The 9,377-nt window shown below is 40.5% G+C and overlaps 1 protein-coding gene and 1 long non-coding RNA gene across 2 annotated transcripts in view; both read right to left on the reverse strand.

Moving 5' to 3' along the window:
• Positions 1 to 9,377, reverse strand: part of BLNK (B-cell linker) — a 61,726-nt gene that overhangs the window by 11,508 nt on the left and 40,841 nt on the right. The window contains exons 7-12 of the mRNA XM_018558889.1: positions 8,483 to 8,736; positions 8,123 to 8,195; positions 5,602 to 5,676; positions 5,226 to 5,325; positions 4,270 to 4,397; positions 1,485 to 1,530 (exon numbers count right to left, since the gene is read on the reverse strand). Of these exons, the coding sequence (XP_018414391.1) occupies positions 1,485 to 1,530; positions 4,270 to 4,397; positions 5,226 to 5,325; positions 5,602 to 5,676; positions 8,123 to 8,195; positions 8,483 to 8,736 (676 nt within the window). The remainder of the gene's footprint in view (positions 1 to 1,484; positions 1,531 to 4,269; positions 4,398 to 5,225; positions 5,326 to 5,601; positions 5,677 to 8,122; positions 8,196 to 8,482; positions 8,737 to 9,377) is intronic.
• Positions 1,484 to 5,681, reverse strand: LOC108788985. Its single transcript, XR_001941369.1, has 4 exons — positions 5,602 to 5,681; positions 2,230 to 2,255; positions 1,703 to 1,725; positions 1,484 to 1,527 (listed from the first exon to the last, which is right to left on the reverse strand). It is a non-coding gene; the product is annotated as an uncharacterized LOC108788985 (long non-coding RNA).

Consider the following 9,377-nt stretch of genomic DNA (forward strand, 5'->3'; position numbering starts at 1 on the left):
TGCAGCATTACAATCTTCTTCAGTGACCTCAGGTCTATACACTTTGTATAGAACATGATGATTAGCAGGACCTTTGACCGCTGCACATGAGAAGAAGAGACGTTGGAGGGGCCGGTATAAGAAGCCGGCTCGGAGCTTCGGGTGAGTCTAACTTAAGTTTTTTATTAACCTTGACACTTAAGAGCACTTAATCCTTGCAGAGTGTGTGGGGAAGGGGGGTAACCCAACTGCAAGGGTTAATACAAATAATTCCTGGAGTTCTTTAAAGTCATATCAAAATCTTCAACGCATTATAAGTACTGGTGCCAAATACATGGTCCTACATTAAAAATGTACTCATATATAGGTTATCAGTGGAACATTTTTCAAAATGTTTCACAATTTTTAAAATGTACTTCCCAAAAAAGGTTGCTAAGCTTGTTTTGTCTGCACAGCTGTATACAAAACATGGTTACTTACTATCATCAAGCTTCGCCTGCGGCTCCTTAAAAAAAAAAGAAACAGTTTTGAGTTCTGAATCTGATAACATTCCAACTACTGAGTGATATATAAAAATCAAACATGTTTTACTACTTTAAAAAGAGAGCCTGTTGTTAAAAAATAAAACAAGGAAAATGCTGCAGGTATAAAGTGCTACACACACACATACAGCAGCCTGTAATATGGATATATGCCAGGCATTTCAGGCCGGCAAATTTCTGACACTTCAAGATAGAGTCAGAGCTTGCTGCTACCTCCCACACGTTCCTATTGGCCCATCATTATGATTGACTTCCTCACTGGTCAGCAGAAAAATGCCGGAGGCAGAAAAGGGTGGGCAAGCTTTCTCAATATTAGTAAGCGCAGTAGCTTCAGAAAAGCTGAGGATTTGGCCATAACAATAAGGTTTTGGAAGCTGCTACAGGTACACCTCTAGGGCCTGTATTTGCACAGCTGTTGTTTTCTTTTTTAATGACAGTCTATTTAAAGCTTTTAACCCCTTCATGACTGAGGCCCTTTTTTCAATTTTTGCACCCATGTTATATTCCACATTTTAGGCCTGACAAAAAAAAAATATATTATTGTAGCTTAGCAGTCCTAAGATGTGGTAGGTGCATTTCTTTTTTGCAGGCTCCCCCCCCATTATTGTGGTCTGGCTATCCTAAAAATAAGACACTTCCTGCCTTAGGGTAGCTACACTCACTCCCCCACTGTATCCATGGACAGAGCCATTGTTGACACCCAGGCTGGACTTCACACGTCTGTTTGTCTATTACATGGGTGGTAGGAGAAGTATTGTTTTCTTGCTTTCAGTTCAGCTTACAGGAAGGACACAGCATTTCTGGCAAGATCAACAGGTATTTTCTGGTACTTGCTAAAAATACTCAACTTGAAAAAAGAAAACTACTACAGCCACCACATCTACAGACTGGCAAGCTGCAATATATTTTTATATAACATTTTTGTTCTTGCGTCTACTTATAGTTTTATAGTGAAGGACATACCGGTTTTGGTGGAGAATTTCTTCTTGGAAGCGGTAGTACTTCTCTACTGGACAGAAGAAAAAATGGTAAAAAATAAATACATAACACCCGTGTCATATTTTTTTTTACTAGGCACCAATTAAATGTATTTGTGATATTGGTTAACACAAATATCAGCTCAATGAAACCTTTGTAGATATATTAAATGTGAATCATCTGTAGAGTAAGCAAGCATTTACCTTACAGGTGGAGAAGGTTTATCCTGAAATTACAAAAAAAATTAACTAAAATAAAATTATCTTTATGGGTAATTGTTACAATCTTAAAGAAGAACTCCAGAATTGTATGAAATTAACCCTTGCAGTGGGGCTACCCAGCACTGCAGGGTTAAGTGCTCGTTTTGGTCTAGGGACGAAAATATGCTAGACTTGTCCCCGCAGCCTGTTCTCCGGCACTCTAAGGACCCGTGACGTCATCATGTCTCACGCAAGTCCATTAGATGCAAGGACGCCGAGGGACATACCACAGTCAGAGGGGAAGAGAGATGAGCAGTCACTGACACAGGACCATGAGTGTATCTTCATTGTATATAGGGGCCTATAGACCAAAACGAGCACTTCAACCTTGCAATGCGGGGGTATTCCCATTGCAAGGGTTAATAAAAAAAATATATATATATTTTTTTACAATTGTTGGCAATCAATAATCAGTAATAGTTAGAAAAGCACAAATCCACTTGTGTAAATATAAAAGTTACAAAAAATACCTCATTTTCAGGGACTTCATAAAGATCTGCGAGGGGGAGAGAGAGAGAGAGATGAAGGTAACATTTACAGTAAATGGGGTAAAGACATAGCAAGTCAAAGCAGCAAAGAAATAACTAAAAACTTAGTGTCTGTGTATTAAATTAATACCTTTATAAACTAAAACTTAATGTCCGTGTATTAAATTTATACCTTTATAAATGCAAGGAAAAAAAAAAACTTTGGCTGCCACTGGATGGAGCTCTTTCCTTAAAGATAAACTTTAATGTGTCCTGAGATTTCATAGTATATATTCCCTGTTATTCAAAATGTTACATAATTAAACATTTAACAGAAAACTAGTTTCTTATTAAAAATGAACAGAAGACAGAAATCATAATGTAATTTACAGTTATTAAAATTACCTTTCAGTTTCAGTCCGCTGCATGACAATATTCTAAAATGAAACTGACTGAACTTTCTCCCTTTAGCATAGCCAGATTGTTTGCTGGTTGGCGTTAGGTACTCACTGATTGCTTTCACTTGTTGCCTGAAATTGCTTTTTAACGTTAAATAAAAAAAATGGAAAAAAATCCTGGAGGGATGCATTGTTAATTGCAGCGGAAGGTGAACAGGCACTGATTGCATTGCTGCAGTCACAAAGAGTATCAGGAACTAGTGGGTGATTCAGTTAAATAGTATCTATCCAAAGCTAAAATATCAGGTTTATGAGGACACACCTGGCCTCAGGATAAATTAGAACACCCAAACGGCGCCCTGGTGTCAGAGTTCCTCTGGAATTGGAAGGCACGTAGAATCAAATTGTCAGTCTTACAACTCCCGTGGGGGGAGTTGGGGGGAAGGAGGCCTTGGAAGGCTGCTACAGGGCCTGGAGACTAGACTGCCCTGATCTAAATCGGGGGGACGAGGAGGAGATATGGGACAGCCCTATGACAACACTATTTCAACAAGAAACAGATTGATCCAATTCAAAATAATCCACAGGGCATACTACACGCCGGCCAGGCTCGCCAGGATGCAGGCCTCGGCCGCAGCTACGTGCTGGAGATGTCCATACAAACCGGCAGACCTCACCCATGTATTGTGGAGCTGTCCAATAATTCAGGGGTACTGGAAGGGGGTGACTGAAGTCACGACAACTATCCTAAATACTCCAATCCCCAACAATTGTAGAGTGTGTATACTGGGCCTGATAGACGACATTGTGTCCTCCGTGGCGCTAGTACTCTGCTGATATTCCTATTATTCTATGCCAGGAAACTCCTAGTCCTCAACTGGAGGGAGGCGTAATAACCCACCCTGGGAGCATGGAAGGCCTTGGTCAACGCCTCCCTCCCATTACACAAAGTGGTGTATGCCTGCAGAGGGTGCCCCCTTAAATTCGATAAGGTTTTGTCAGGATGGCTTGAGTCCAATACTACACTAGGAATGTAACCGAAACACTCTTGGGAGAACCACTTGGTAAGATGTAGCCCTTAATAGTCCTTACACATCCTACACTACACGGGAAGAGCATCCAGGTAGGGGCGGGGAGAGAATCCAGAGTGCACCTGCATCTGGTTTCAGAACTGATCAGATGGAGATCTAATATGAGTGCTCATAGGTTTACAAAAGGTGTGATGTTTATTTTGCTGGGAGTTGTTGGAGGGAGGTGGTGCTCGGGGGCATCTAAGGGGTGGGAGGCGACTGATTGGGGTGGGTGTTTTATGTAAGTAGGAAGAATTGGCATATGTTATGCCACACTGTATTAACATGTGCTGATGTTTAGGCACTATGTTGGTGTCTTGTTGTATACCAAAAACATGCAAAACGAATAAAAAGATTAAAAAAAAAAAAAGAACACCCAAACGGCAACTACATTACATGAACATAAGCCATTAAAGTGAATGTCTTTAAAATAAAAAAATTTACAATGGTGTGCCCTTTTACACAGAAACTGCCAGTTGAAGATCCTAAGGAGTCTGACACTTGCAGGTGTGTTAAGTTTGTGCACTGTGGTTCCTTCCACCAGCCCCTATGCTACTACACAACATAGTACTGACAAAGGGGCTGGTGAATCAAATCCCACAATGTTGAAGCATCAGATTCTTTAGGATCCTTAACCAGCAGATTCTCCTCACTACTGCAGAAGTCAGCGTCATAGGAAGCAGAAGAGGTGAGCATTCCTAGTCTTAAAAGGGGCACATTGTTGTACAGTTTTATTTTTACAACAGAGGAGATTCAAAAGGACACTATGTTACTGTACATCATACCTTCCAACTTTCTGAGATGAGAAAGAAGAACATCTTATGTGCTTGTTTCCACCATGCACGATTTTTTGCAATCCCACCGCACTGGAAAGCAGGCCATTTTATTACCACGTGTTCTTGTGCGGCCGATCATATTGCAGGCGGGGTGTGTGTCTGCAGTGCCAAGGACATGAATGGCATTGCCATGCCCCCTTCTGCCCAAGAACGCAAGGAGACTTTATATATATTATCCCTTGCGTTCCGGGCATGGGATATTGCGGTAGACGTGCGGGCTGGTAGAAATAGGGGAATTTATCAAAACCGGAGCAGATAAAATCTGGAGCAGCTGTGCACGGCAACCAATCAGCTTCTCTCTTCAGTTTGTTCAGTTAAGATTTAAAAATTAGGGATCAAAGCTGATTGGTTGCAAGGCAAATCAGCTCCAGTTTTGATAAATTCCCTATTTAGGAAATGGACCCAGTTTTGTTGATCACTAAGAATTTATATGCCAAAAATGATTGGTTGAACACAGAATTGTTTTTTTTTCACCTTTTCTTTTCCTTTACACTGGCTTTTCCAAACTAACAAACTAGATAATTAAGAGATGAAGGTTTTAGTGCAGAATGTTAGTTCTGTAATTACAGAAGCAAATACAGGGCCGGGTATGGCAGTCAAGCAACTAACATTTTAAAAAGAGTCTGAAAGGGCACCTTTTATGTTTCTCTCAAGACAGGTTTCCTTCAGATGCAACACTTCCAAAATACACTTACACTGCTATCACCGGCAGATCCAAAACCTTCTCCTTTACTCCATTCACTGTATTAGCAATGGACAGATTCCTGTTACCTGTTGCTATACTGTGCTGTGGGCCTAAAAAAAACCTGCAAGCTTAGCCAATAAATAGTGCAAGAAGCAAAGCAGTAAATGCAAATTGAAGTAACCGACGGAGCGCCAATAATAATTCTGATTGGTTGCTATGGACCTATGACATTTCCTATCAACAAAGCCATTTCTATCATTGTTTATAGTGGTAAATTATTTCAAGTGTATTCAATAAACTCTTTCATCTCATGTTAGTAACTAAATACATTCATGTGCACAGTGGTAACTCTTCATACATTTTCATTGACATTGATGGGGTTGTACCTTGTTCTTCTTGGTGACTTGGAGACATGGTAATGGGTGGCTGGCCAGGTTTATTGCTTCTGATCACGTCTGGAGCTGCAAAAGTAAGACAGAATTTGGCTGGAAACCAATACACAAAAAACGTAAGAGAGATAGACAGAGTAACCCTGGTTCGCTACTTAGGGACCAAGTTGATAACCAACAAACGAAGAAACAGGGAACACAACATACCCGTTTTAAATTACCTACATCCCAAAGATTCCACCCTTTATTGGAACAAACGGACACCAACATAGTAGGGGACTCGGAGTTCAATACCACTCCACATAATTTAAGCCCGCCTAAACGGAATTTTTTAGAAAACACACACAGAGCCCCCTCTTACAGGGGGACACCTTCAAGGGGGTCACTCAGGGAGTTTTTTCCCCAGGGGGAGGAGACCCTATTGGGGGAACAGGGACCCTTTGGGCTCGGTAGAACAGATCGGAAGACCAGGGGCCGAGTGGGGGACCTTAAGGGGAAGAGGATGGAGACACCCACCTATGGAGGGTTTCAGAAACCCAAGGTACAGAGGAGGGGGTGTAAGGGGGGGAGAAGGACCCAATTTCGGAAACAACAGAATGTGGTAGGACAGGGCATTTTTAATCTGAGCTCTGTCCCCCTCACCCTAGCAGAGGAAGAAGTACTCAATTTAGGTCTTAAGTTTGCCCCAGCACATAACCTTAATAAATTCAATACATTTATTGACATTCAAAAATTTATTAGGAAGCTAAATATCAAAAAATATTATGCCTCCACTTTACCAAGGAGCCCCATAAATAAAACCACGACCTTAGAGAGGAATTATTTATACACCCCGCTAAAAAACCAATCAGTTTTCAACCCCAAAATCAGCTCCAATCACTTCATTGAAGTCTTTAAGCACTTAGTGGAGGAGGACCTCAGATCTTTGGATATTAAACATATGAGAAACAAAATGCACATCAAATACAGGTATAAAATCCCTGGAGGATAGAAAGGACATTGTCATTAGACCAGCAGATAAGGGAGGGGGGGTAGTTGTGTTGAGCAAAGATTTTTATGAGGAGGAAATGTTAAACATTCTACAAACAAAAGATACATACAAACTACTAAAAAAGAACCCAGTATATGAATATAAAAAAGAATTAATATTACTTATCAATAGAGGTCATAGAAAGGAGTTATTAACCAAAAAAGAAAGAAACTATCTCATACCATCAACATGTAGAACTCCAGTAATATACTTTCTACCAAAGATTCACAAAGATAAAGAAAAACCCCCTGGGAGACCAATTGTTAGTGGTATAGGCTCCTTAACGGCCAGACTAGGGGAATATGTCGATCATTTTTTGCAGCCCTTGGTATGCAAAACTGAGGCCTATATCAAGGACAGCAAAGATGTGCTCAATATGGTTAATGGTCTGGTTTTGAAGGAGGACACAATCATGGCAACGATAGATGTCACTTCCCTATACACAAGTATACTCCACCGAAATGGCCTAGAAGCAATTAATTTGGCCTTTGAAAAATATGGAGGTTTGAAATCGAAACAAAAGGAATTTATACTGGAATGTCTGGATTTTTGTATGAAAAGAAATTATTTTTGGTATGATAACAAGTTCTTCCTACAAGAAAAGGGTGTAGCAATGGGGGCTAAGTTTGCACCAAGCATGGCCAACCTATATATGGCAAAGTGGGAGGAGGATCATATTTTTTCTAAGAGTATTGGACCCCTCATTATTTGGAAGCGCTTCATTGATGATATAGTTCTCATCTGGGGAGATACTAAACCAGCTTTGGAAACATTTTTAAATTCTCTTAACACTAATGATTTTAATTTAAAATTTACTTATAACATTAGCCCGATCTCTATACAGTTTTTAGATCTTGAGCTATACAAAGAAGGGACTAAGTGGCTGACAAAAACATATTTTAAACCCACTGATAAGAATGGTTACATTCCCACCCACAGTTGCCACCATTCCCAGTGGATAAGAGGGATCCCTAAAGGACAACTGATGAGGATGAGGCGGAACTGTACCAAAATAGATGATTTTTATTTACAATCACAAATCCAGATCCGGAGGAACGAACGAATCAGAGATCTGTTTTGCTGGACCTGATCGTGCCAGATCAGGGGTAATCTGATGTAAACAGACACATGTCCCTTTACATCTGACTCTCCTTGAACAGACATGGGGTCCGGTAATTGCAATTGCAGTACGGATGTCACAGCATGATTGAATTCCTTCCTGATCAGCCTCTATAAAAGGGGCCTTAAAAGGGTTAACAACTTCTAAAGAGATGCAGGCACTGCAACTTTCCTCATTAGGACACTAAAAGTGCACCAGATGGATATAATGAACGCCAGACCTTCCCATTCAGGAATCCATTTGAAAGGACATCGTGACCAAAAAGTTGTTTTCCTCAGAAGAGAGAAAGATAGGCATCTGCAAATTAGTTTGTTATAATCCTTGCAATGTACAATGATCACCCAGAGGGGGAATATAGAGGATCTTACCTATAGAGGGTTCCGGACTAGCAGTAGGTTCAATATAATTATCATCTTCCTCATCACCTGGCACAACATAGTCCTGAAATTAGTAAAAATATCAGTTGTTAGGAATACTTTTAATCCCCAAATAACTTGAAAGCTTCACTTGGTTGTTTAATTCTCAGTCTTCATAACAGACTAGCAAAAAACTAGCACATTCAATGAACATGAATGCATGTGCAAATGTGGTGGAAACAACACCATCTTTTCAAAATACATGCAAAACCAGTTTATTTATCGTAACCCTTTTTTATGAAGTGATGTGAAAATAACTATAACAGAACATATACACTGTTCATACCTAGCACATCTAATACATAACATTACCTCTTCATCATGCTGCTGCTGTGGGCGGCCCACTGGCTTCTTCATTGCTGGTGGCAGTAGGGATGGTGGCTGATGTCTAGTTGCTATAGCTGGCTTTGGTAAAGGTTTGGGTACAGTAGGCAAACGGTTGCCTTGATGTATGGGTGTTGGAAGCTTCCCCAAGGTTACTTTAGGATAAGGATTAGGTAATGGTCGAGGAGGCCTATTTATGTGGTCAGTTGGGGTGCTTGGTGGTTGCCGGTTCCTGTCTTTCTCTGTTAAGCAAAGTTAAAATATGGTTATCCACAATATCTTTAATCCTTGTAATTACTGGAAGTACAAAAAAAGTATCCAAATTACAAGGGAGTGTCCTTAAAAAGGGACCAATCTGTCTGTTTGTGTCAATGGTACCTCAAATGTTGTGCTGGTCACTGGTTACTTTCACAAATGGCAAACAAAACACAACGTGACAGTACACTTTTTCTGCATGAATTAGCAGGAGTTTGATTACCTCAGGAACTATGGGAGATTCACAGTTCCATATGTGCCTGGGTGACCGTTCCATTGGTCATGCAGTTCACATAAGTGTTAAAACTATCCTATGGCTGCTGCCAGGGCTGTTCCAAATGTGCAACAGGGGATGTATAATAGTGTGACCCATGAAACAGCAGCCAAGAGGCTTGTACTGCTATAGTTCTCCCTGGGTTCCCAAGCTATAATGCAGGAGGTGTGCCTTTAAACTTTAGATTGTTGTCAGTTGTTAGGTAGATGGTTGTTAAATAGCACAATGCACTTTACTGTCGATTTACCCAAAAGAAACATCTGATTGGAGCTATATTTGGAGACAGCATTTGGAAAGTATACACTACAAGGGTGTTCTACACTCTATAGACTTTTTATTGTCTAAGAACTTTGG

This window comes from Nanorana parkeri, unplaced genomic scaffold, assembly GCF_000935625.1.
Source record: "Nanorana parkeri isolate BGI_ZX_2015 unplaced genomic scaffold, ASM93562v1 scaffold366, whole genome shotgun sequence".
NCBI lineage: Eukaryota > Metazoa > Chordata > Amphibia > Anura > Dicroglossidae > Nanorana > Nanorana parkeri.